The 27,738-nt window shown below is 32.2% G+C and overlaps 3 protein-coding genes across 3 annotated transcripts in view; 2 read left to right on the forward strand and 1 right to left on the reverse strand.

The window, feature by feature from the left end:
• LOC126778590 (EF-hand domain-containing protein 1-like) overlaps nt 1-15,638 on the forward strand; it is a 34,863-nt gene extending 19,225 nt beyond the window's left edge. Inside the window, exons 5-13 of the mRNA XM_050502272.1 lie at nt 1,443-1,593; nt 4,351-4,420; nt 5,131-5,247; nt 9,443-9,665; nt 12,748-12,908; nt 13,256-13,464; nt 13,878-14,079; nt 14,570-14,722; nt 15,339-15,638. Of these exons, the coding sequence (XP_050358229.1) occupies nt 1,443-1,593; nt 4,351-4,420; nt 5,131-5,247; nt 9,443-9,665; nt 12,748-12,908; nt 13,256-13,464; nt 13,878-14,079; nt 14,570-14,722; nt 15,339-15,593 (1,541 nt within the window). The 3' untranslated portion in view covers nt 15,594-15,638. The remainder of the gene's footprint in view (nt 1-1,442; nt 1,594-4,350; nt 4,421-5,130; nt 5,248-9,442; nt 9,666-12,747; nt 12,909-13,255; nt 13,465-13,877; nt 14,080-14,569; nt 14,723-15,338) is intronic.
• Nucleotides 15,639-16,261: 623 nt separating this feature from the next.
• LOC126778860 (probable Golgi SNAP receptor complex member 2) lies at nt 16,262-27,045 on the reverse strand. The gene is made up of 4 exons (XM_050502590.1): nt 26,739-27,045; nt 26,471-26,576; nt 25,907-26,087; nt 16,262-16,640 (listed from the first exon to the last, which is right to left on the reverse strand). Exons 1-4 carry the CDS (start codon nt 26,867-26,869, stop codon nt 16,432-16,434), a joined length of 627 nt encoding a protein of 208 aa, XP_050358547.1. The 5' UTR covers nt 26,870-27,045; the 3' UTR covers nt 16,262-16,431.
• LOC126778597 (multiple C2 and transmembrane domain-containing protein-like) overlaps nt 17,812-27,738 on the forward strand; it is a 59,468-nt gene continuing 49,541 nt past the window's right edge. Inside the window, exon 1 of the mRNA XM_050502294.1 lies at nt 17,812-17,998. Coding sequence (XP_050358251.1) covers nt 17,994-17,998 — 5 coding nt within the window. The 5' untranslated portion in view covers nt 17,812-17,993. The remainder of the gene's footprint in view (nt 17,999-27,738) is intronic.

The raw sequence follows: 27,738 nt of genomic DNA on the forward strand, positions 1-27,738 counted from the left end.
AGCTTACAGCCTCCTTAAAATATTTTCTATAAAACTTTATACTCTAGTTTCTTAGTTTGAACTTTTTTTTTCTACTCTTAACATTTTTAACTCTACCCTGGTGTATAATCTTTTTCGTAGACAACAGCTTTTGCTTGCTTCGAACGATGTCATAAATGACTTAAACGTTGATTTAAATACCTACTCGTTTGACTGGAATATATGTATAACGTTTAATTATAATTTACTTCAAATAAACGACATCGAAAAGTTTATATAACTATATATAAGTGTAAGAGATATCTATTTATATCTCTATTGTTCTTATATTTAAAACTAGCTGTGCTCCGGAGTTTTGCAATACATATTAAACTTAAATGAGTTGTTGTAACTTTCGATAGATTTAACCGATTTCGATTAAATAAAAACCAAACGGTATCTTGGAACACTTCTTATAATAATTCTGTTATATGCGTTTGTATTTATTAACCATTTTGAAAATTAACCCGAACTAATAATCAGACAGACAGATAGACAGACAATCAAAAAACAATGAACATAATGTTCGTTTTGATTTTGGTATCTCACAAATAGCCGTATTAACTTAAGAAGCAGTTATTTTGAAATCATAGATAAACACTTGAATTTATTTGTACAGTTAAAACTGCACTCTTTTTATTTTAAATTTAACTTAATCCAAGCTACAATATAATCCGTAAAGTTTAAAGGACTCATATTCAAACAACCGGCAGTCTACTCAATTTTCATTCTCAAACCGTTACTTTTAATCTTGTCGGTAAATAAGTTCAAATGCTTGACGTCTACTCAAAATTTCATAGCGTAATCGCCTTAAGAGCATCCTATTAATATAAGTTTACGACGACTCAGAGATTAACCGTACCGTATATTTACCGAGATTTTACCGTCAGCAATTTCCAACATCTCATTTGCAAGGTAATTAGGATGTAGTTAGGTGGTAGGTATTGTTTACTGACCTGGAGCTTTCTCGGCTCGGTTTAAATGAAACGGACAAAATGAAACATCGAATAGCTATTTCGTGGTTCAAACGTACGGAAACTGTGTTGTGGGTTGTCAAAGCACGTAAATTGGAAATGTTGCATCAGTTTTATTTACGAGTGAGACATTTTAAGAGAATTTTATAAATTAAAATATTATATATACGTTATTTGTTAATATATAACAATAATCTAAATGATAACGGACACTGATTTTTTTATTTTAATAATGATATCGAGCGAATAAACAATTGATGTCAATTGTCTCGTTCTTTATGTAATATAATATATTCTGCATATGTTAAAAATGAGTAATGAAATGAAAGCAGTGAGCACGTTACATCCATAATGCTACCAAAATTGGATTTTATTCGTGTATTCGCTACACGTCCGCTGTAGTCTATATTTATGGCACTGATTAAGGCTAGCAGGTTATTGTTTATTCAGCATCATTCCCATCGATTGCTATGGAAACAACAGAGGAGGAAATAACCGAGTTCTATTCGCCGAGGGACCTGATTGTGGGTGAAACTGTGTTCGTTCTCGGCCGCCGTTTCCTGATATTCGACTGTGATAACTTTACTAGAAAATATTACAGGTTAGTACCCAAAGGATTATACTTGAGTAATCAAATATAGACGAAACAACAATTATATTCTTTATTCATTGTATTTTGGTTTTAAAACAAATTATATATGTAATTCATAACATAAATATAATTTTGTATCAAATAGACATTATATTCTTAATACTGATTAGAGTTTTTAACCATCCCATGTACCGTTGAGATGTATTATATATTTCAATATTCTATTATAAAGATTTTTTTTTCTTTTTGTCGTTGACGTCACGTACCATATTATATTCTGTCTGGTCTGGTCACAAATAACATTCAAATTACGTAGACAAATATAACAGCTTCATATATTATAGCCTGCTATATATGGCTAATATATGTAGATATAAAATACCGGTACTAACTTTAACTACAGATTATTTTTTTCTATTTATTTGATTCATTAATAACATCGTAAATAACTATATCAATAGATTTAAAAAATTAAAATAAATAATAATTTATACTTAAGTACTAATATAACCAAATCAAGTTGTTACGCCTTCAGCGTCCATGCTCTACAATGTAGAGTCTAAATACCTACTGTAAAAAACAATAATAAATTGCCGTTGATTTATTTAAGACTTATTTTATTTATTTATTTGATAAGCCCTTTGTATTGTAATTGAACAGAAAAATTATTATTTATACTTTATAATAATATAAAGACTTAACTATATGGTATACCAATATAACGAAATAATTGCACTATAGTTAAAACGATTATGTAGATACTTTCAATATTTTCAATTATTAGTAAGCATAACATGTTTTTATGGTAAAAGGGAATGCAACGTTACAGAGATAATTTTGTACGCCCAGGCCCGGATATCCAAGACCCATAGCAATTTTGACATTTGAGTAAATCCACACTAAAATACCCCCCCCCCACCCCCTATTCCGAAGCAGTAAAATTGCTTTATTAGGCCTAGGTATAAATTCGGGGCTGTAGACGTTGCCTTTATAAGTAAAAGTCGATTAAAATCAGTGTATTGCTGTTTTGTATGTCTGTCGGTATGTGTATCATTGTCGAGCACAAGTCTCTTTTCCTTTAAGAAGAACGCTTGAAACTAATCTACCACGATGCTCCAATGGTTAGAGATGAATTATAAAGACAAATTAGGCACATAAACATTCACTAGTTCTTGACTAGGTTTGAACTAGTTATCCGGTTTAGGTTTAAATGTTTTAACCGCCGGATTATCTAGTCTTTTTTTATGTTAAAACTTTGTTAGAATCATTGTGTAAATTATTTCACTTCAAGCATAAGTGACATAGAACTATGTTAATTTCATTAAAAATCAAAGATTCATTTCATTGTGCACCCGATTTAATTAGTTTTGTCCGCAATGATCAATGAGACAAATAATGAACCGAAGCCTGTTAAACCTATCATGTGATTCGGTTTCTAATAAGATAATGCCCGCGCAATTTGACCTAATTCTAAGTACACAGTATTTACTTATCTATAATAAATTTAAATTTAATTTATTAGCAGCATATTTACAATATAATATATATTAAGTACATAAAACGTTTTTTATAACTTTATATTTTTATATATATAATTAATATAGTAACATGTTCATCATGAAATAAACGCAGTTTATATACGAGATAGGCCTCACAAAGAATTGAAGATGTATATTCAAAAAATAAAAATAAAATAAAACAAAATAGGTTCCGCAAAAGTTCCTGTAAAAGTAGTAATATAATATAAAAGTATGCTTCAGATAATCTTTTTATGACATCGATACAAATATATACACGTATATGTCTATAAGCCACAACATTTAATACACCTTTACGGGGTGATTTGTTTAATAAATATGATTTAATTAAAATGAATCGTGGATTTATATTTATTACAGGAGAGGTCAGAAAATAAATATCCTTTTTTTACTTTTTGTTTATAGTTTATATGTATATAACTGACTGCCTCGTTGGTCTAGTGGCTTGATATAAGGCCGCAGACCCGGAGGTCAGGTTTTCAATCCCCAGGTCGGGCCAATAAAAAGTTATTGGGTTTTTCTGTTAGATTCAAAATTCTCAGTAGCAGCCCGGAGTCTGGAAGTTGGAAGTGTGTACACTCCCGTGCCTCGGAAAGCCGTTGGTCCTGCGCCTGAACTCTTTCCGGTCATGTCGGATTGCCGTCCCATTGGATTATGAGAGTTAGGGAATAGAGAGTGCACCTGTGTTAGCGCACACACTTGTGCACTATAATATCTCCTGCGTAGTTGGCTAATCTCTCTTAAGATTGGCCGCCATGGCCAAAATCGGTCTAGAGGACATTATTATTATTATTATTTATTATATGTATATAAATCACACGGGAATGACGAATAGTTTTCGAAAGCGCAATGGCTATTTTTATTCACCAAAACATACCCATACCATCTAACCCTAAAACTAGTCCAAATTTATAATCTGGTATTTAAAAAATCACTACCCAAAGATTACTGGCATCTTAGTCCAAGCAAGCGAAAATTGGATGCATATTATAACTAACTTAGCTTGACTACTTATTTAAGTTAATTTTTTGAATTAATTAAATATTTCATGAAAATGAATTCTAATCTGTATTTTTTTCATATTGAAATAAATTGTAAGTAGTTATCATGTCGCTAACAATAGAATGCGCTCCACGAATTGAACCAGTCGTAGAGAAGTTTCTAACTTTGTTCTTGACATAGTGTCGCATGCTTTAGCATAGTTTCATAACACAATGTTATTGTTCAGGACAATGCTGAACATTGAACAGCCCCCACGCATTGAGGTTCATCATGAGACTAAGAAAGAGTTTCCCAAGGTAAGTTGACATTAGATCTAATAACCGTTTTTACTTCAGTTCACTTAAACGCGTGACATTTTTTATTAATTACTGCTATGTCTTTATTAATGACTTTAGTGTATGGAGACCATAATTAAAGAATTAAATACTTTTTAAAAAATATTAGGCTTTTCAATGTTAATGTTTGCATAGAGGGCGGATTTCTAAAAAAAAACTCTTTTAAAAAAAAACAGATTAATATACTGTGAAAGTTGACTCTGACTAATATTTCTTGCACGCTATCAAAGGCTTTCGATAAATCAGAAATATTCCCGTAGTTATACGACTTCAATAAAAAAATTTTGATGAGCACTGGAGCAATGTAGATTGGTTTTTTTTTTTTTTATAGAATAGGAAGGTGGACGAGCATATGGGCCACCTGATGGTAAGTGGTCACCAACGCTCTTAGACATTGGCATTGTAAGAAATGTCAACCATCGCTTACATATCCAATGCGCCACCAACCTTGGGAACTAAGATTTTATGTCCCTTGTGCCTGTAATTACACTGGCTCACTCACCCTTCAAACCGGAACACAACAATATCAAGTATTGCTGTTTTGCGGTAGAATATCTGATGAGTGGGTGGTACCTACCCAGACGAGCTTGCACAAAGCCCTACCACCAGTGGTATGTATGTAGGTTTATATAGTAATTAAAATTTGACTGGCGTAAGATTTCTTTTTATAGAGTATTCCTCCTCACATTGGTATCGGCACTCCGGAGGACACGTTGCAGTCCTGCTACGGCCTGACACCAAAGGCTCCACACAAAGACGTCATCAAATACAACCTGAATGCTAACAAAGTAAGCAATAAGCAATATTTTAATAATATATTTTAAATATATTTCATAGTAATTGCTAATATTAAGAGAATGTTTTATCAAAAATGGTGATGAATGACTTTTTTTTATTGTCTCGTATGCATTCCTATACTATATTTGATTGTAAAAATTTTGTTAGTCTTGGGTGAAAGTTTTTGGCATTGTATGGCGCGAGAGTCATTAGGGTTATTGATTAATAACAAATTTAGAGTCACTGCACCGCATTTCAGCCTTATCGTTTAGCTAGAAAATATCTAATAATCTATGAACACATACTCATACGGCCTGACTTATAATCGTTGTTAGCGGCTGTGCAGTTAAAAACGGATTCCGCTCTTTCAGTTATTATTGGTTTGACATTCGAAAGAAAAAGTCAACATTGTGTAAGCCATCCGCTAATCAACGTTTATAAGTAGGTAAGGTCGTTAATGCTTAAAACATTTTTTTTATTAAACATAATATAAATTGTAGCAATTTAACGCTTAAATTGTTCTTTATTATGAATTTACTCGAGTACATCTGTTGCGAATTGAAGTTTCTAACATCAATACAAAGTTTAATTTAGGTACACGTGAAGTCGAGTTATCCGAGCGTAGTCAGACGCTAAACTCGAAACTATAATCCATTTCTGAATACAATTATTTCATGCCTTGTCTCTATAAACACAATATCTGAAACAACTAGGATGTTATAAAATCTCGCATAATTGCTTGTACATGATGAAATATTCTCAGCTGCGACATTTTACCTCGCCAGCGGGTAGCTAACTACGTTTCGAATGCAATTCTAAAATCTCTTGGTGCTTTTAAATATTTTCTTCTTTTTTATTTTGAATTTATTTTCTTTTCGAAAATCTCAATTCTAACGTTGTAATTGTAACTATAATTGTAAAAATGTAAACATCACTCGTAACAGATAGTTTAATTTACTTTTTATTTGTAACCTAGTTGTTAGATATATATATAATAATAAAAACGCTTTATACAGATTTTGCTATATAGCGTTTACGTATATATAAATTTCATTAGAAAATTTGAACAATATATACAGGGTTACAGGGTAATATGTCACGATCCTTTTAAAGGGTTATAGTTCAGGACAATAGCTATCAAATGACCCCCAAAATGCTTATGCAAAAGTGTATCGTTTTCGAGTTATTAATTTTTTAATATTTTTTTTATTTAAAGGATGTTTAAGATTCTAAAATTCAATAAAAAAAAAATCAACGTATTTTCCCTATTTTTTTTTGTATTTCTTGCTAGGGTACATCCTAGTTAATAATAACCAGTTATAAAACAAAAACAATCTTCAAGCATTTTTAAATTACAGATCCAAAACTGTACAACTTTTCGATTTTTAATTTTGATTCTTTAAGATACTCGCAATTTTTTTGTAAAAATCACTATGGCTCTTATCGTGCGGATCATTTTAAAAACATCTGCGTTTCCTTAGCTATCCATCGGTACATAAAAAGTACAGTAACAATCATAAACTCAGGAGAAAATTAGATAACAAAGAGACCAGGTAGGAAATTCTAAGAAATGCTATTGTTAAGAAATTAAATCTGGATCAAAGACAAAAGGACCTCAATGCAAAGTAGTTAAAGATTATTTTTAATAGGGGTAATAGGTAAAAAAGGAGAGATAAACCAGAGCTGTTTGTGGAATACTATTATCAATTCCTTTGAATTTACTGTCATTTTTTCTAATTTCCTTTTATCTCATTTCTTTTAGGAATAAGAGTAATAAAACCTTGTCGGGGTACATAATACTCACTGTACTAGCACTGCTCGTATAGTGTGGACGCGCTTTAGTGAATATTGATCTCTTAAATTTTTGAAAAAAACCGCTTCGTTTACTGGACTCTGTTTCTTACAACTTCGTGACTCGGCTAGCTAAAAGGAATTTGTGATTTGTGTTTATGATAACTTGGCGCGTAAAAAGGACTATTATGGCTGCAGAACAAAATTCTTCTCGTCGTCCGTACTCTAATGAGGAATACGCTGACATCTTATTTTGCTATGGATATTGTAACGGTGACGCCGCAGCTGCTCGTCGTGAGTATAATCGTCGATTTCCGAATCGCCGGACACCTGACAATAGTGTCTTTATTGGTGTGTATCGTCGAATTAGAGAAACTGGTCGCGTGCAAAGGAGACAATCTGATTCCGGACGCCCTCGTGTCCGTTCTCCAGATGAAGAAGATGTAATTATTCGTCATTTTCGAGAGGACCCTACAGTTTCCACCAATATTGTGGCAAACCGACTGGGCGTATCTCAATGGAGAGTCTGGTTTACTGTCCACGCGGCTGGATTGTATCCCTATCATTACACACCCGTACACGTGATTGAAGAAGGAGATCCTGCAGGATCCGTCTTGCAAGACGTTTAGATTTTTGCCGATTTATGCTACACTGTGATGCAGAAAATCCCAATTTTTTGAGAAAAATTTTATGGACAGACGAGTCAAAGTTTGACAAAGATGGTATTATTAACTACCACAATATTCGATATTGGTCTCAAAAAGAACAGGGAAACCCTCACAAAAAGCGATTAAGCGGTTCCCAAAGACGTTTCTCGGTAAACGTCTGGATGGGGATTATCAATGATAATCTTATTGGGCCACATTTCCTACCTGATAACTTAAATGGTGAAAGTTATGAAAGCTTGCTTAGAGAAATCCTGCATGAGTTACTCGAAAATGTTTCGCTGAAACTTAGGCAGAGAATGATATTCCAGCATGATGGTTGCCCCGCACACTTTCGAATGTCCGTAAGACAGTGGCTAGACAGCAATTATCGTAATAGATGGATTGGCAGAGGAGGACCAATCCCATGGCCAGCGAGAAGTCCAGATTTGACTCCGATGGACTATTATGTCTGGGGGCATATGAAAAGCCTGGTTTATGATGTTTCACCAGTACAAACAATTGAAGAACTCAAAACAAGAATAATGAATGCTGCAAATTCTATTCGACATAGCTTGAGTAGTGTTGTAGTAAAAAGTGAATTAAGAAAAAGAATGCGTATTTGTATACGAAATAGGGGATCTCATTTTGAACACGAATTATGAATAATAAACAGTGTAATTTCGAAAGTATGGAGTAACTAAAAAGATTAAGTATTTTGTTTTTGATTTAAATTCAAAATTGCAATGACAGCTCTGGTTTATCTCTCCTTTTTTACCTATTACCCCTATTAAAAATAATCTTTAACTACTTTGCATTGAGGTCCTTTTGTCTTTGATCCAGATTTAATTTCTTAACAATAGCATTTCTTAGAATTTCCTACCTGGTCTCTTTGTTATCTAATTTTCTCCTGAGTTTATGATTGTTACTGTACTTTTTATGTACCGATGGATAGCTAAGGAAACGCAGATGTTTTTAAAATGATCCGCACGATAAGAGCCATAGTGATTTTTACAAAAAAATTGCGAGTATCTTAAAGAATCAAAATTAAAAATCGAAAAGTTGTACAGTTTTGGATCTGTAATTTAAAAATGCTTGAAGATTGTTTTTGTTTTATAACTGGTTATTATTAACTAGGATGTACCCTAGCAAGAAATACAAAAAAAAATAGGGAAAATACGTTGATTTTTTTTTTATTGAATTTTAGAATCTTAAACATCCTTTAAATAAAAAAAATATTAAAAAATTAATAACTCGAAAACGATACACTTTTGCATAAGCATTTTGGGGGTCATTTGATAGCTATTGTCCTGAACTATAACCCTTTAAAAGGATCGTGACATATTACCCTGTAACCCTGTATATAAAGTTCTTCCGATCTGAAGCATTGCCAGAGCGATTAAAATTTAACTGTTATTTATACGAAGAGAAAATATTGGCTTTTACAGTATGATTATAAATCAGAAATAAATTTGTACATGAATAATATAAATGGAAATATTTCGGCTTGGTCTTTCCGATTCAATATATAACTGTGCTTATCTGATTGATGAAATATAATATTGTTATCACATTGTTTCAGGACGTATTGAATCTAAATAATATTTGAATAATTCGTTTATTTTTTGGTTGTAGGTTATTTATGTATGTGTTATCGAAGAGAAGTGTGTAGGTCACATCAAAAATTGTCGTAAACTTACCTACTATAAATTTAAAGAGGCAAATGAAACTGATATTTTATATTATCAGATAAATTTTATGTTTCATTCAGTACCTACGCTACCTCTGTGAGCTGGACTGGATACACCCAGAGGACAAAGACCGTCAGTTCGTCCTCTCTTACAGTCTCGCAGACGGTACCATTAAGATTGGAGAAATACCGCGCCGTAATTCAGGAATACGCGAAGGAAAGTTCTTGAAGTCGATGCGTTTGCAAACGCCAGAATCTGACCCTAACTTTCCGACCTACTACACACCAGAAAGATTTTATATTGGTAAGTAAGGTATGTTTAGCGTACTAATTACACTTTTTTTAGATAACACACAATTTTAACAAATTAATCGAGTTTTCACTAATAAGTTATTCACGCCTCTTCTTTCTTCTTTGTTCTAACCCTCTTCCCAGTTCAGCCGGGGTCGGGTCTCCTTGTACATCTGCGCCAGAGAGCTCTGTTCTGGGTTGTCTGTGTACTCAGATTCTCTTTATGGGCCTCTTTTTGTATGTTTGACCACCAGGTTGCGGGCGGTTGCCCTCTTCCCCGCGGTCGGTCCGGGATATTTAAGGCTTTCTTGATAGGATGATCATCGTTACGTCTCAGGATATGGCCGTACCAGCGCAGTCGACATTCCTTCAATTTTTCCACAATTGGTGTTACCTTGAACGATCCCCTGACATACTCATTCCTTACTTTGTTTAGCCGGGTGATTCCTCCCGCCCATCTAAGCATTTTCATCTCACTTGTATGCAGTTGTTGTTCGTGTGACTTTTTGATGGTCCAACACTCTGCCCCATAGATCATGGATGGGCGTACTACCGTTTTGTACACTTTTCCCTTTACACGAATGGGCATTCTATGGTCACAGAGAACACCCGAAAGCGATTTCCATTTTATCCAGGCGGTTTTAATGCGGTGGTCCACGTCCTTATCGATATTTGCATCAGTAGTAAGCACAGTTCCAAGATATTTGAAGTTGTCTACTTTGGTTAGTGCGCGGTTGTTTATGTAAATATTACATCCCGTCTCTTCTGTCCCTCCATAGTCACACTCAAAATATACGGTCTTACTTCGACTAATGCGTAGCCCATGGTTTTCTATTTGTGTCACCCACCGGTTAAGTGATTCCTGTAGGTTTTGTGCATTTTTCGCCACTAGGACTATATCATCTGCGTAAAGAATACACTCTGGCGCTGGTTTTTGTATGCCTCGCGTGATGTAGTCTATGGACAGGTTGAATAGCAATGGGCTCAAGGCAGATCCCTGATGTACTCCTACATTTAAGTGGAAGGGCTCGCCAAGACCGGCTGGACTTTTGACGCGCGTTTTGGTGTTTATGTACATATCTTGTATTAGTACCACATAGTATTCCGGGATGTTTTGAGCTCTCATAGCCTGCCAAACTAGATTTCTGGGAGAAAAGGCTTTCGATAGGGTATCGAAAGCCTTTTCTAGGTCGATGAACAGGAGATACAGATTTTCTTTGTTTGAACGATGTTTCTCCATCACAACTCTAATTAACTGAATGGCATCGATGGTAGATTCGCCAGGCGTGAAGCCGTATTGGTTCTCAGTTATAAGGGTACAGTCATTTTTGCGTGCAGCGATGATTCTTTCAAACAGTTTCAGTGTGTGTGATGTGAGTTTTGTTCCCCATAATAAGTTATTCACACCATTAAAACAAAAAAGAAGACTATTATTAAGATAATTATTGAATATTACTTTCAAAATATAAAACAATTTACTTAAAAATGTCTCATTTTATTTTCAATAATATGAATATTTTAGAAATCTATATTTATAAAAAAAAAAAGTTGTGCCTGAATCTATATCTTAAAATCAAATATATATACGGACGAATTGAGAACTCTTTTTTTTGTAGTCGGTTCAAAATCATTGAGTCTAAAAAGCTGAAATTTGGTACATTGTTGTATTATATAACGTAAGCCGCTTAAAAAGATTTTTTGGCAATTTAAACTTTAAGGAGGGAAATGGGGGTGATGGTAATTTTATATCAATTTTACCCGAGTGAAGTCGGGACACAAATCATTTCGTCTCGCCTTTTAGAGCATAATCTTATTTTCAACTTGTAGCAATTACTTAACATATTGCCATTGCTTCGCTTTGCAATTAATAAATTTAAATATCGTGATTGAAAAAACTTTAATAAATAAGGCGTACCTATTACTCGATAAAAAATTATATATATATATATATATTGTGTATTATACTTGGTAGATTATTAAGCTGTTATCATTTTAGACAAACGAGGCAGATGGATTTTGTTAATAACAGTAATTACTGATATTTTTGTGTTTAACAGATACAAAAAAGAACGATAAAAACATTTTGTTATTTCAATTTTCTAACTAGGCATGTATTTCTTTATAAAATATAAACAAAGAAAATAAAAGAAAACAGTCAGAATGTTAAAATTATTATAATCAAATTATTTAATAAGGAATTCTTAAATATATTAATGAAGAAGAGGTAGCCAAGTGGATATAATTGAACTGAACTCGTCGTTTGTAATTGAAGTTCTCAATAAGTGGAGAAAAGGCTTTTGCGGATACCATAGATATGTACTGAATACTTACGCCTTACTAGTATTATTAGTTGAAATAAAAATTCTAACACTAAACTAAAGCCTTGAAAGTGTTTTTTTTTTGTGATTAACGCTGTACAAATGCCTTAAAGTTATATTAAAAATTACTTCAATAAATGCTTAATTGTCAATTATAAAATCAATTAAGCAAAACGGAAATTCATGTTAGAGTCTTGCAACAGCTATTTCAAATTTGAATTCAAGGTCCAAATTTTGGTCAAAACACTGGGTCTTGTTTTAATTGTTCTATCGTTTGTCTTCTTATTCTATCCAAGGGCAACATGCTACTGACATATACTGATTATATAATCAGGTTTCACTGACGATATATTTCATTAAAGTATAATTATGATATTTTCAAGCACTTTCAGTTAATTCAGTGGTAAATAAAATATGAATTCAAATTTAAGGATGGGGGCGCAAATGTTAGAGACCGCAATTGATATTAGTATTCAAGTAATATATTTAGGAAAAACAATACATTAATATGGATTAAAATAAATAAATAGTAGCGTTATTAAAATACATTTTCTTATTATTATAATAATATAAAGCAACAAAGTATATAGTATTACACTATTTACGTATAAAAAAAGTCCAGAGTTAGCGAAAGGAGCATGACGTCAAAATAGTGTCATGCCGATTGCCGTTACGGCATATCTGCAGTCAGTTTTACCCCCAAGGCGCGCCAAGATTTTTTTTTGTTTTACATAAAAAAATGTATTAACCATGATATATGTATAATTTTTAATTCAGGCGCAATAGTCCCGGTCTTCAAGCATCGTTTCAAAATAGTAGGTTGCGATCTCTTTGTGTACCGCTACATGAGTGCCAATCCGAACAAGTTCCCGCAGGAAGTCATTGACAATATACGTAACTATCACATGAGAGAGGGCAATTTGAAAGATGAACTTGAGGTAAGATATTTTGTACGGAAACATTTTTTTTTATAAATCGGAGCCGACAACCTTAAACAAAGGTTTCGGATTCCAACCCGGACAAATACCCGGGCAAAAAATGATGTTTACATGTGCTCATTTCCTACTAATATTATAAACATGAAAGTTTGTGATAATGAGTGTATCTTTATTTTTCTTTCATGACACTTTCAAACACTTATCATTACAAAAAAAGTACCACACCAAAAATTGTACTGCAGTTTTATTATTCCTTAATTATAGTCTTAAAATTAAAAATGAGTGTTTTGGTGTTAAAAAGGGCCTTAAAACAACATGCTATGTGTTCAAAATATTAACATGAACAGGAGGCAGTTCGTGACGAACAAGCGGCAGACACAAGAGCTCGTTTGGCGAAGATTGGACAAGCGGCTGTGGCAGAACCAAGCGCTATGGAGCGCTGTCTCACCTCGCTCGATGTGGTCGAAGGCAGTGCCTCACCACCACGCCCACCAACACCACCTATGACCACAGACCGCATCTCTTACGACGACTCCTTGCGCATGATGAGACTGAGGTAATTATGATTTCACATATAACCTTTTACAACCTCGTACGGGCACCGCCTACTCATAAGTTATTCCCCTCTGGTAATTAATTAAAAAACAAATAAATTAATTATAGAGCCAGAAGTATTATAACCATGAATTTATGATAAATAATTTTGTTAAACGATATTTGTGAAATTGCTATTGCTATTTGTTTTTCGTGAAATTATTGGTCACCGTTAGAAAAGTTCAGCCGCCAGCCTTCCTAACTTAAATGAAAAGGAAAACTGCTATACAATGTAATCACAGCTGCCGAAACCCTCCTTAATCATTTAGATTAAAAAAATATTTAGTTAACAAAATCGTTGATGCGTAAATTATTTTACATATTATTTCAATGCCATGACATTATATCATGGTTTATCTTAATGTCTGTTCACAGTAAGCCAACATGCGACAACGTGGTACCATTAAAGGGCATCCTCAAATCAAGTGCTGCTCGTGATGATCATCAGAAAATAGTATGCTTCAGTGGACCGGCTCCTGAAGAACGACAGGAACCCACCAAGCCAATAACTTATGCCCCTGGCCAACAACCACATTATAATGAAGACGAAGATTTCTGCGAGAAATATAAGGATACGGTATGTTTAAAAAATACCATCGGTATGACTTTTATAAGGTTTTATAACCACATTTTAATCATAGATTTGGTATCATGTGCAATGCTTGAAATTGTATTATAAAATTATTATATTTAAAAATTGAATTGCTTTCATTGAATATAGAATCATTTAAATAACTTTTTGAAAGCCAAAGTAAAAATTATTACCGCACTCTTTTTCGAAAAGAAAATATCCAGACCGGACAAGAACAGGCGCAAAAATTTTAGCGAGTTTTCATTTCTAGTTTTGTAATTGTTTGCAACACAAATAACATGGATTACCCTGTGGTTATCAACGTTTGTTTATTTTGTGTTCGAAGTACATTTCTTATTTCATTTTCTATATATGCGGCTACAAAAAACAGGTACATAAAACTTAAAAACTATACAAATATAGTATCTACACATATTCCAATGAAATATGTATTTCTGAGAAATATTTTCTTGAATTTTTTTCATATTTATCATAGGACGCGGCGGAACGAGCAGAGCGTCGGGCTAAAGATATATGCCCGTACGAAATTATACCAAGTGAACGAGATCAAAACGCAACTGATGAAGAAGTTTTGATAAAACCCAAATTACCAGGATACCTTGGGTCATATGGAGTGGATTGTAAGGCGGTAAATATTGTCACCAATATCTTCGAATGTACTTAATATAATATGATTTAACTATATTTTATGAAAAAATTACTGTAATTATCATTTGTGTTCCGGGATGTCAGTTATTCTGACGCTAAGCATAAATAGTTTGAGGAGTTCGAGAAAGTGGTAGTGATATTAAAGACAAGGTAGATAACATTTTAGATCCCCTAGTTAGCAACACATTGATTGTTTAGAAAATGGCTCAACTTGCAGTGCCATCATCTGAGGTGACCACCTATTGCATTTGTCCGAACGTCTTCATGCTATGGTGTATAATCATTTATCCTGACGGACTAACAACGAACAAGTAGTGGTTCCAAAACTGTTGTTAGAGTTTCGGGTTTACCGTAACAGCCCGGAGTTTGGAATTATTACAGGTATGCAATCCCGAAGTACTTTGAAAAGCACGTAAAGCTGTTACTCCTGTGTCTGAACTCTTTCCTTTCTATGAGATTTAGGAGATAGAGAGTGCATGTGTGCACACACATTTGCACTAAAATATCGTCTGCGGTGTCTAGTCTTTAAAAGTAGCCGACGTGTTAATTATTTTTTTAACTATATAAATAAAAAACGATTAAAAATTCACTTTTAGATTCCCGACTATATGCGCTTACAACCGGATGCCTACGATAAAATCAGGGATCTACGTCGTGAGGTGCCGGAGATTTCGCCTGCAGCAGCACGCGCTGCAGCCTACCTGCAAAAGCCGATGCCTCCTTTGGAGGCCTGCGCGGAACCTCCACCCGATAAGCCATGTACGAGGACGAGGGCTGAAGACGTTTCATTTTCTTGCCCACGCGAGGAACCAGGAATGCCGTGCTGCGATATTGACAAAAGCTTCCAGTAATATGATTGTTTTTTTTTATTAAATATATTATTTTTATTGAGTGGATATATTTTTTTCATTTCACAGACCTCAATTTCATCTTATTAATCTATTCAGTATATAAAGGTACCAACATAATGCCGATGAATATAGTTCAACATAGGGACTATATATGTTAACAAACAGTTCATTATGGTACATAACTGTCGCTTTTAGATCTTATTATATTCGTTTTTCTCTATATAAGTATAATATATATCGTAAATTATGCATTTTTAATATAACAAAAAGTAATGTTAGTTTTGACTAATCTTCAATTTCAATTAAATACTACGATTGATTGATTTAATTCAGATCTTACTCACTGTGTCCCGTCCATCTTAGTGATAAACGAAATTGAACTAAACAATTCTATATCAAGAAACATATAATGTTAATAACGAATACTTATAGAATTCTCCTTATTTAAATTCGAAAATTATACCAAAATATCAGCTAGTTTTATTTTAAATTATTGTTTAACTATTTGAAAGCTTTATTATAAGAATTTGAAAAGTATATATAAATTAATATTTATTTCACAAAACAATAGTAGAAAATAATATTGATTCTCAATGAGAATTAACTACATTAATTTCAACTTAATATTCATAATCTTATTATTTAGAATAATTTAATTAAAAGCAAAATAATAATAGAGAAACGTATATTTTAATATTTCCTTCTCAAAAAGCATAAACACTTACATACAGTATAAATACTTGTATCTTCCAAATTCTTGTATCGCTATGTTGCCATAGAAACCGCTGTACGGTTACTGTTACATATGTATTTTATTATATATGTATATTTATACGAATTATACAAAATATATGATCACAAGTACAATCACTGCCAATGTGACGAACATTCCACCAAATAGTACGTATTTATCCTGAGACACTCTTCGTTCTATTAGAGATATCGTTGCATTGGAGAGCCCCAGCGTATTGGCCAAGTCTATTAACCTACGATGCGCACCCTTCAGTGTTTCGCGATTATATCTCAATGTCTCCAAAATATTTGAACCTGTAAATTAAAATAATTGGTAATGTTTCTTTTTTTTAAATAACATTTTTAAAAACTTATTCCGTTTTGTTTTAATACTTAAATCTAATAATTAAATTTATCATTGATGGTAGATGGTAACTTATGGGTACGATTGTATGGAGCAGTAACGATCAACGCGGGTGAAGCCTTGCGGAACAGGTAATATAAACATAGATTGAAATTTTTCTTATGTAATTTGAAGTTTATATACATATAAACAATTAATAATTTCAAAATTCTCAACTTGTAAATTATATATATTCTCAAGTTGTAAAACAACAGGATATGAATCTTCAACACACGGTATAGTAAATAAATCAATACTAATAGATGCAATTTCCGTATTTCGACATGAAATTTTAAGACCCGTGCGCTTAGACAAACTCGATTCGAGTCGAAGCGATTTTCATATCAATGCTTAGCCACGTAAAATTGGCGTTTTCGCCAGACAAATTCGTCAATCGATCCCCTAGTGTCAGGGAGTATAAACGATTTAAATTTTGCTTTAAATCGAATATAGTCACACTACCGAGAAAGACGCCATAACTAAACACAAACCTAATAAGCTTTATTAATTATAACTAATAAGCTACAAAATTGAGTTCTTGATAAATGTCACAGAAAAATATTCAGATGCTCTTATTATAAGAATTGTGTCCAGATAAGGATCTGGTGTTCATTATATTCTTGGATAAATAATTTATTATAGTGATTTTCATTTACGTATTATATTTGATGTGTAGGTATTACTTATTTATAGTGCCGTTTGTATGTACATAAATAAATAAATCTATTCATATTGACTGGAAAAAGACCCATGATATTTGTCGAAATAAGAAGCACTTTTGTCCAAATAGTTTTACCTCAAATAGAAACCAAATCACAGGCGAATAGCACTAAAAACATAATAAATATTTAACCCCGATATATAATATTTCAAGGTTATATATTTGTCACTCGTTTGGAAGGCAATTTGACAAAAATTACCAAATCTAGTGACATAGTAATGTTGGTTAAATGTGCGCAGATATTCGTGAACTCTTTCAATATTCATAAATGCACAACACATTACTATTACTTTACTAACTTCAACTCAAATAATTAAGCATTTGTTTTATGATATTATTTATACGGTGTTGTGAGAACGAGACGTACGCTGATCTCGTGCGCAGCTTTGATATCTGATTCATTGTTTTGATATCAACACCATATTAGTCGTACTTTTATTAAAGAAATGTAGTTAACTCGACAATGTAGAAAAGATATAAAGATTAATTACCTTTGTTACTAGTGAAGTGTCAAGTTCAATGACGTCATTTTGACTAATCCATAATGTGGTAAGTCCATAAATTATATTTCGTACTTCGTATAAATCAACCCGTTCACAATTAGCGCATTTTATTTTATTCCCATGTATACAGTATTTAAATCACATAATATTTTAAAATACGAGCTTAACATGCACGGCCTTGCCACATGACCGCAAGCGGTTTTATGATTATAATGCGTTTCGTATATTATATATATTTGTGTATATATATAGTGTAACCGTTAATGGAATGTTTTGTAACGTGAACTATTTTATATACTGTCCGGATATCATTAAAATAAATAAAAAGACTAACATAACTTTATATTAATTACTAGCTTTGCCCTTCAGTTTCACGCGCGTTCGAATTGTAACATGAAGCTATTTAGGCTTTTTTTCTCTCTGGAAAAACGCATTTACGAGTTTTCCCCACATAAAGGGGTATGTGGAATTCACTGGCGCTGAGTGCACCGGAATACTCATAAAAACAGCGGTACCATTCCGTCTATTCGCGATCGCTTACACATGGTACCGTGACGCCCCGGCGGCTGGCCCATCTGTGCAGGCCACCATTCCTAGAGGGTTTCCCGGGTACAGGGAACTCACCTAGCCCCAAGCCATAGTCACAGCCTCACCGTAAGCCTAGCGCTTACGACGGGAGGACTAAATACGCATAGCGGAAACTATATAGCCTATGCTCTAAACGTTTTCTCAATAAACAGACTTATGCCTAAATAATATCAAATCGCACTGGTAATGTCTGAGATATTTATTTATTTATTAAGGTTATTTCTCGTTAAGCATCCTTCAATACCATCGAGCATTTAAGGACCTTAACCAGCTTTATAGTGTTGAGAAACCGTCTCATCACCAGAGGTCGATGCGACTCAGAGAACCGTTTATTCATATATTATAAATAACTTTAAAAAATAAAACTTGTATCATGAATATTAAAGAAAAAAAAATACTTTTTTCGTTAAAAAAAAAAACAAGTTACGAATCATTAAAACAATTTAATAAAATAATAAAACACGAAACTGGCCTGAGGGAAATGAAGTAAACAAAACTCTCCTTCGGTGCTGTTTTTTAAGTTCACTAATGACGTAATTAGCGAAACGAAATTGTTTTCAAACATTTTTACCATAACATTAGTCTAATTAAATATATAAATTGATTCTAGACAAGTAGAACTAAACGCGCTCTTAATTCGTAGCACGACAAATTTCGTCTACTTTTGTATATAACGATTGTGTATATGTATTTGTCTTGGTGTAAATAAATAAAAATAATAAAACGATGAAAGATTGAGTAGTAAAAAGCCGAAATGTAGTAGTAACTCTTTTAAATATTGATATATTTAGATAATAGTGATCGGGACGTAAAGCTTTCACACACACTGGTATACAAGCACGTATATTAATAAAACATGCGCTTAACATGAACATATGCTTGATAGTCGCACGTTACTGATAAAATACAACACACGATGATAGCAACTGACAAGTCTCTTCTAATAATAATATAGTATATTCTGTATTATACAAGAAAAAGTCGAAACAAAAAAAAAATACAGTCACGTAAACTTCTTAAACGTAGATAAATTATTTTTAAGCATTACAATTAGCATATTTTTAAGAATTAGACGAGCTTTTTAAAACAACTGTAAATTCTATACTTTTAAAATTTATACGGTTGAACATTAAAATTTGGAAATTATTTACAATATCCGCTAAGATTATCCTTTTGGGAATTTCAACTTTAAGGGGGGAATGGGAAAAATTGTATGAATTTAAGACGTACGAAGTCGGGACGAACCGCTAGTATTTTATATTTTCATTAAAAACACAAATACTTGCTGTTGGGATATGAACGGAATCCTAAGTTGTCTTAGTTTTTAAACATATTTAATGCCCATATTATGGCAACAATTAGACTTTGAGGCAGAAATACGAACGACTTAAGTTTGTCCTGTGGGTTGCAAACAGAAATATTTAAAAAAAAAAAACAAGTTATTTTATACAAGTTCTCTTTTTGGAGTCCTAGACGTTAAATCAAAAGAAAAATCTCAAAAATAATAATCAAACTTAAGATATCTATACGCGGTTTCCTTGTAAAGACCAGCTCCTACACATAAACACAACCGTAAACCAGTGAGTATGTCTGTATAGCTTTGTACCGATCACACGTAAAGCCTATTCTATATATATTAATTCGTGATCCCCAAAATATATCTAATAATTATAGTGAAAAAAAAGAAAATTAAAGTATCGCATACGCATAATTTGAAGTCACACATAGACGTGAAGAAAAAAATCTTAGTCAAATTTGTTAAGACACGAAGGTCAAATTCCGATCAAATAAATTACAACGTTACTAAACACATGTTTTTTAATTTACCTTTCGTTTTCGGACAAACCGGTTCAGTCAATATATATATATATATATATATATATATATATATTATATATATACATATATATTTTTAATGTATTTTCGTACTATGTTTTCCTGTCCGATTTTGCCCACAGCGGCCATTTTCAAGTCAACTGTAAGACAGGACATATTACTATAGTGCACAAGTATGTGAACGAACAGAAATGCATTGCCGTAATTATCATTTAGTAAATTATTCAGTATTTAGTTAGTTAAATCAATTCAAGGTCAAAGTTGTTTATTTACCATAGTTTTTTAAATTGGTATGGAATATATATGCTTAATAAGAGTTATTAAATGACTTGCACTTGCGAGTGTGGAGCTTTATGTCACAGAAGGTATCGAAAATTTGACAAATGAAATTATTAGGATAGCATCGCTTATATATAAAACACCTTAGATAATAACGAGATACTCAAAGAAAATTTGCACTTATCAAGTCGAAATAATTATCTATTTATAACCCTCGTCTACACATAAGCCGTTTAAAAAAACAAATACATATATACCTACAAATAAAACAGACAACAGTCGTTATGCCTTGTTAAAAAAAAACAATATATTTAAAAAAAAATGGAAAAAATTAGATTTTCTAAAATTTATCGATTAAATTCATAGTGGAAATATTATTTAAAGATCGAATGAATCGGTAAAGGAAAACACGGTCTGATCAAAGGTCACTGATTCTAAAACAGTATAAATTATTTACTATAATAAAATATTTTTAAACATCTAAGTATTATATGTGATTATTAATTCTTACAACCTGTGCAAGGTTAAGTTGAAGTGACATAAGAACAAATTGTTCTCTGATAAATTAAATTCTAATTTTAAATTAAAATGTTATTCGTATTCAACCAGACAGATAGATATACTTCATCATATATGTATTTGTCAGTATGTACATTTTAATTATTAAAAAATACCTACATCTATTTAGAATAATATGAGAATATTTTTTCTATATTCCAAGCACCTTTTTCTTTGTACATAAAATTATTAATTTTAAAATAATTAACCGAGGTCGACCGGCAATCTTATTGATATTTCGTCATTTTTAATCTCATTACTATGCCGAAACTATCTAACTTACCGTAATGACCTTGCCAGTATATATAACAAAATATATAGTAAAATAATTAGCTTTTTAATAATATTTATATAAAAATGTATTATAATTATTTAATATTATTTATATTTACCGAAGCGCCATGTAAATACGTATATAACATTAAATCGTTCACTTAGGTACTAATTATGTGAATAATAACGGTAATTTCTTTTATAATTAAGCATTTACAAGAACGCCACCTATTATCTTATTGTAAAAAAAATATTAGATAATTACATCATATTCAATTATAATTAATAAATTAATAACGTTTTCTGTGAATCGACTGCAATGAAACTAAAAGCAAATGTCACTCGTGGCCAAGGAAAACTTCTCATTGATATTACCACTAACTCGGTCGGATTATCATAAAACAATTACAAATACATATTTCTAGAAAACTGCTATGCTATGCTATATGTAATATTGTTGTAACGCTCAGTAATATTCATAAGGATAACATTAAATTCTACATATATTAATAGCTACTATTGATATAACAGTATTAACGTTCGCATTATATTTGCTTTAAAACTACACTGCCAAAAAAATCGACACACCCGTATTTTTTTACTTACAAAGTTGTTATCTTAACTATGCGACGAACTAGGTGGATTGTTTTACTTATGGGACATACATTTAACATTTTATTACCCACTTGATATTGATTTGGAGGAGTTGTAAGTGTTATTGAGGATATTTGGAATATTTTTAAAGTATTGATAAGAAAACGATACTTTGTGCACAAAGTGCATGGTTAGTTTATTTCCAGTTCTTAACGCGGAGTCATCTCGGTTCGATGTTTATTATTGATTAAGTGTATGAAACTTTGTTGAAACAATAATTTTAATAAGTTTAAACATAAAAAATGGATACTACTGAAGCAGAAGCTGCTCAAGTCGTAGCTCTTATTCATGAGGGGTTAAGTCAGCGAAATGTGGCTAGAATACTAAAATTAAGTCGTTCAGAGGTGCGAAGAGTGTACAAACGCTACTTGGAGACTGGGGAGTATCGCCGGAGACCAGGATCTGGCAGGGGGCGTGTCACGAACCCGACCGATGACCGTTTTATTGGTTTGACGTCTTTAAGAAACCGACATCTTTCGGCTGTTGACGTTCAAGGTAGACTCCGAGAAAGTCGTGGAGTGTCTGTGAGTGAAAATACTGTAAGAAGAAGACTTCGAGAGCAAAACTTAACCCCTCACAAGCCAGCAACAGGACCAAAACTCACAGCATCCCATCGACAAGCAAGACTACAATTTGCTAGGCAGCACGTCGATTGGACACTGGACCAATGGGAGACAGTATTGTTCAGTGATGAAAGCCGAATGTCTCTAGTAGGCTCTGATGGACGACGTAACGTCATGCGAAGGCCAGGAGAACGCTACTCTCAGTGTTGCATTCGAGAAACAGTCCGATTTGGTGGAGGCTCTACAATGTTTTGGGGAGGTATTTCTTTGACGGGACGCACAGAGCTGGTTTTTTTCCGTAATCGTGCTGTTAATGCTGAAACTTACATAACGGACATTCTGGAGCCTCATGTGATGCCTTACGCTGGATATATTGGGGACAATTTCCAACTTATGCACGACAACGCACGACCTCACTTCGCTAGAATTGTTAAAGACTATCTCAGGGAAGTCGAAATTCCAGTTATGCAGTGGCCAGCCAATAGTCCGGACTTAAACCCGATAGAGCACCTCTGGGACCAGCTAAAACGTACGGTTCGAGCACGAAATCCAATTCCAGAAACCCTGAATCAACTGGAAGCTGCCCTAACTGAAGAATGGCAACGGACCCCACAGGAAGACATTAAAAAGCTAATCAGGTCACTTAATAGGCGTATGCAGGCAGTGATTAGGTCAAGAGGAGGAAACACTCCCTATTAAAGTAAGATTTGGGCACCCAAATTTAAAAACAAACGGCATAATCGTTTTGTACACAAAAAAATAAAATTGCGTAAAATTTTATGTTTTCGTGTTTTGTCACATATTTACCTAAAAACCTATTTTTTGCGCACTATTTCTGTTTTTGTACAATCCTACAATTGCATTTTTTCATTATCAATCTTAAAAATATAAAAATGTGGTAGTTTAAAACCATACGATAGCTTTTTTACAAAAAATGTAGGTGGGTCGATTTTTTTGGAGGCCAGTGTAGCTATTCCATATTATTCCGTTCGTATTTATCTAGTAAATTCCGTCATTTATATAAACCCATAACCTTATATGATATTTATTATCCTTAGCTTATTTCAATAAAAATTACATCATTGTTCCATATTTAAAAGAAAGGTACAAGTAAAGGTACTTATTCGTTATGAATCTGTGTAAAAATAGTGTTTTTAATGTTGCCTAAGTTATTATTGGAACCGTGAAAGTAGATTTAAAGAGGAAACAATAATTTAAAAGGAATAGTGTATTTAAAAATATATATATTAATATATTATTAATGAAAAACTTTTTGTAGTACGTAATATAGTATATCCTTCTGCCATTGAAGTATAACCCCACGCTACCTCAATGAACAGCACGAAGTAGGCTTCAGCGGCTGATATAGATCCTTTTTTAATTGTTTGCACAGCTTAGGACAGCAGGAACTTAAAAAAAATTCAGCAGGATTTCTGATGTTTTGCAGAAAGAAGTCTCAACAACATTCAGATGATTTATCAACGTTTATTGCAATGTTCATGCAACGGTCAACGGTACTGATTGATGTTTTACTTTTTCCTACATAATCTTATTTGATATAATATCCGCATAAAAAATAGTTGTAAAAAATAATAGTCAATTTCAAATATTCTTCGTTTTAAATGGACGGCGAGTTTTTAAAAATATGATTTGATTTATTTAGTATTAACTTAAATAATCTTATTAATCGGAAATTGAATATACGGCACATAAAAAAAGTTGTAACACAATTACGTCAATTTTTTACATAAGCCTTTCCATTTTTATTATAGGCTTCTGTCTAGTGGTTATCGATTAAGAGCTTTATCCACTATAATACTCTACTGCATAGTGGTGGACAGAATTCCTTTCGATATATACAGATTTTCTCATTTTATTTGTTAAATAAGGCGTTGTGCTTCGCCGAATACTATTTATTATTATAACTCCATTCAATTATTATTATAACTCCATTCAAGCCCAACTTTCATATACCATTAGCTACTCTGCACGATTCCTCCCACGTCACACATACACCCGCGGTCTTGATCTTGTTAAATAACCACAAGAACTGCTTTATCCATAAAATTTCTCAAGAATTGAACTATCGAATGCAATATTTTTTCAAATACGGCTCTCGCTGGAAGCGATTAGAGCGTTCAAAAGTACAAACAAAATCTTTCGCTTTATACATATTATAAATGATACTGGGCCATTTCGGCACCAATAAAAGAAACTAGTCATATAAACACCTACGCATTTTTCATAGCAATAACTTACATAAGCGCAAGATGACGATGAAACCATCAGAGAATTACAAAGATGTGTGAAATTTGTAATTCTCTGAATAATTACTAAAAATCCTATTCATACTTTTGGTTTCGTTTCTAATTTTTACCTCGTTCAAGCTGTCTGATTTTGAAACAAAGTATCGAACATATAAGAAAGGATTCTTCTAAGATTATTTTCAACCTTTATATGTGAGCATATTTTGTCAGAAAGTTTCTAAGATCCTATTTCTTGTCGTCTTATGACATCTGTAATACACTATTATTTCTATATTATATGTAATATACCTCTGTATCTATTTGAAGCATATTATATGTGTAAGTATGTATATTTCTGTGTAGTGTTGATAATATAAATTACTAATTTCTGTTTAGCCTAAAGGTTGACTGGTAGAGAATGCCTTCAGGCATTAAGTCCACCTTTTGTTCCAATTACATGTTGTGGTGGTCATGAAGTTTTTAAATAAAAATAGTGTTACCCTATTACACCATATTTATTAGGATTATTATGTCTCAATCTAAACCACGAGTCAGGCATGTAGCCACAGAGAAACAGTTTACCCAGCTTTTAAAAACATCTTTTAAATGTAATTAGAAATTATGCTTCTCATTATGTTAAATCTCACCATACATAAAGGACTTGGTAATTTAAGTAATATATATATATATATATATATATATATATATATATATATATATATATATATATATATATATAGAATTAATATTCCAAATGGGCCACCTGATGGTAAGTGGTCACCAACGCCCATAGATATTGGCATTGTAAGAAATGTTAACCATCGCTTACATATCCAATGCGCCACCAACTGATGAGTGGGTGGTACCTACCCAGACGAGCATGCACAAAGCTCTACCATCAGTAAAAGTTAGTTACCATGTTTCAATAAAATAGTTATTTTCAATAAAGATTCAAACCTGTGTGTAACATTTCGTCAACATTTCTATGTGAATGCTGCAAAGAATTTTGTTCCTGAGCCAAGTAATCAACCGTTATAGCCGTGTGATCATGGCCGAACCTTCTACTCACTAACTCTTCTCTCTCTGCCTTTTCCTGCTCACGCCTACGTCTTTTATTCTGGGCATTAATCAATGATGCCTGAAAGTATAAAAACATAATGTTTGTGAAATAGTGATATTGTTTTTAAGTAAGTTTTTTATTTTATAAGTCTTATAGTGGTCCTTACTGAAGTTAAAGGATTTTATTAATGCTAATAACTTACTGGTTATACTTTTAGTGACCAAATGAATAATAAAATTTAAATATATGTTGACAGAGATTTTATCAAATTAATATAACTATTTTATTTTCACTCAGACTTCAAGTTTATAATATTATAGCCAGAGAATATATACTATTCGTCATCATCATGATAAAACTTGATAAAGAAAATATTTATAATAGGTATTTCAAATTAGAATTTATACTATCTTTAAAAAATATTATTTTATGTAATTTGTTTTTTTAATAATATATTTTACCTGTATATGTTTATTGTCATATTTGAGCTGATCAACTCTCATTTTAGCCATCGGTCTTTGATTAATAGGAGTTTTGAAGACCAAAATATCTAATTTTTCACAGTTTCTGAAATGTAACAAATAATATGATTTAATAAAGACTAACAGTCGAATGTTAGTAAAACGTATCATAAAACTAAATTATTATTTTTTACTTAATATGCTTGAAATACAATTTTTTGTTAACAACTGTTAATATTCATTTAGATAATTTTTCAGGGTAACTTACGCACTAATAGCATTGATTTTTGACTGAATATCATTCTCGATTCTCTCCCCATCTGGTTCGAATTCTAATTTGTGAAACAATACAGAAGTTTCCTGTATTAATTGACTCGTTTGGTGGTACAAAGTTTCCATTTCTTAGGCCGGTCAAAAACTTTATAACCATACCACTCTCTCTAACTTCCTTTTTAAAAATAATTCAATTTTAACTTAATTATATTATAAGACAAGTTTTTTTTCAATTGGATTGTAATTGAGTTTTAGATAAAACTAGACATTTGAATGTTTATCAATCTCACATTCACTGTCATAGTGTCACTTATTAGTTACTATAGTATTGTCATTTTGACGTGGCACTTAATAAATTATAGCTGTAAAGCTAATATACACATAAATTACATACCTACATAATATAAATTACTAATCATTTATGTAAAGCTGCTATAAATATATCATAAAAAATACCAAATTTTTGAGGTGCACCTCAAAAATTTGGTGTTTTATATTATATATTATTTTTGTGCAATTTATTTAATAGATAAACAGAACAAAATATGAAAGCCAAATAATATTTAAATTCTAAAATAATATAGTATTTACAACATCTGAAGATATTTGTTGACGTCAATACGTGTAATAAGAACAAAATAACTTTAATCAAATACGTTGGTTAACTTAACGCTGTAACTCTTTAATGTTAACGTGTTTGAGATCATAACAAAGTTAACCTTTTTACATCGTAATTACTTTATTTCAAACAATAGATACCTATTGGTCTGAAGCTATAATTTAAATAATAAATAACACTATGTCATTTATTATTTTAATTATTACCATACATTGTCATGAAAATAAGGCTTATTATATATATATGTATAATAAGCCTTATTTTCATGTAGTTATTTAAATAAGCATATCCAAATAAATTTGAATATAAGCTTGTACAAAATTTTCGAATGTTAATAAATTAAACTGAATAACTAAGAAAACAATAATTTAATCAA

The sequence above is a fragment of the Nymphalis io genome, chromosome 2, assembly GCF_905147045.1.
Source record: "Nymphalis io chromosome 2, ilAglIoxx1.1, whole genome shotgun sequence".
Classification (NCBI taxonomy): Eukaryota; Metazoa; Arthropoda; class Insecta; order Lepidoptera; family Nymphalidae; genus Nymphalis; species Nymphalis io.

Coding starts and splice junctions, on each gene's coding strand:
- LOC126778860 (XM_050502590.1), bottom strand. CDS start 26,869: ATGGAAACTTTGTACCACCAAACGAGTCAATTAATACAGGAAACTTCT. Junction 26,088..26,470: donor ATGACAATAAACATATACAG/GTAAAATATATT, acceptor TTATACTTTCAG/GCATCATTGATTAATGCCCA. Junction 16,641..25,906: donor TGACGAAATGTTACACACAG/GTTTGAATCTTT, acceptor TTTAATTTACAG/GTTCAAATATTTTGGAGACA.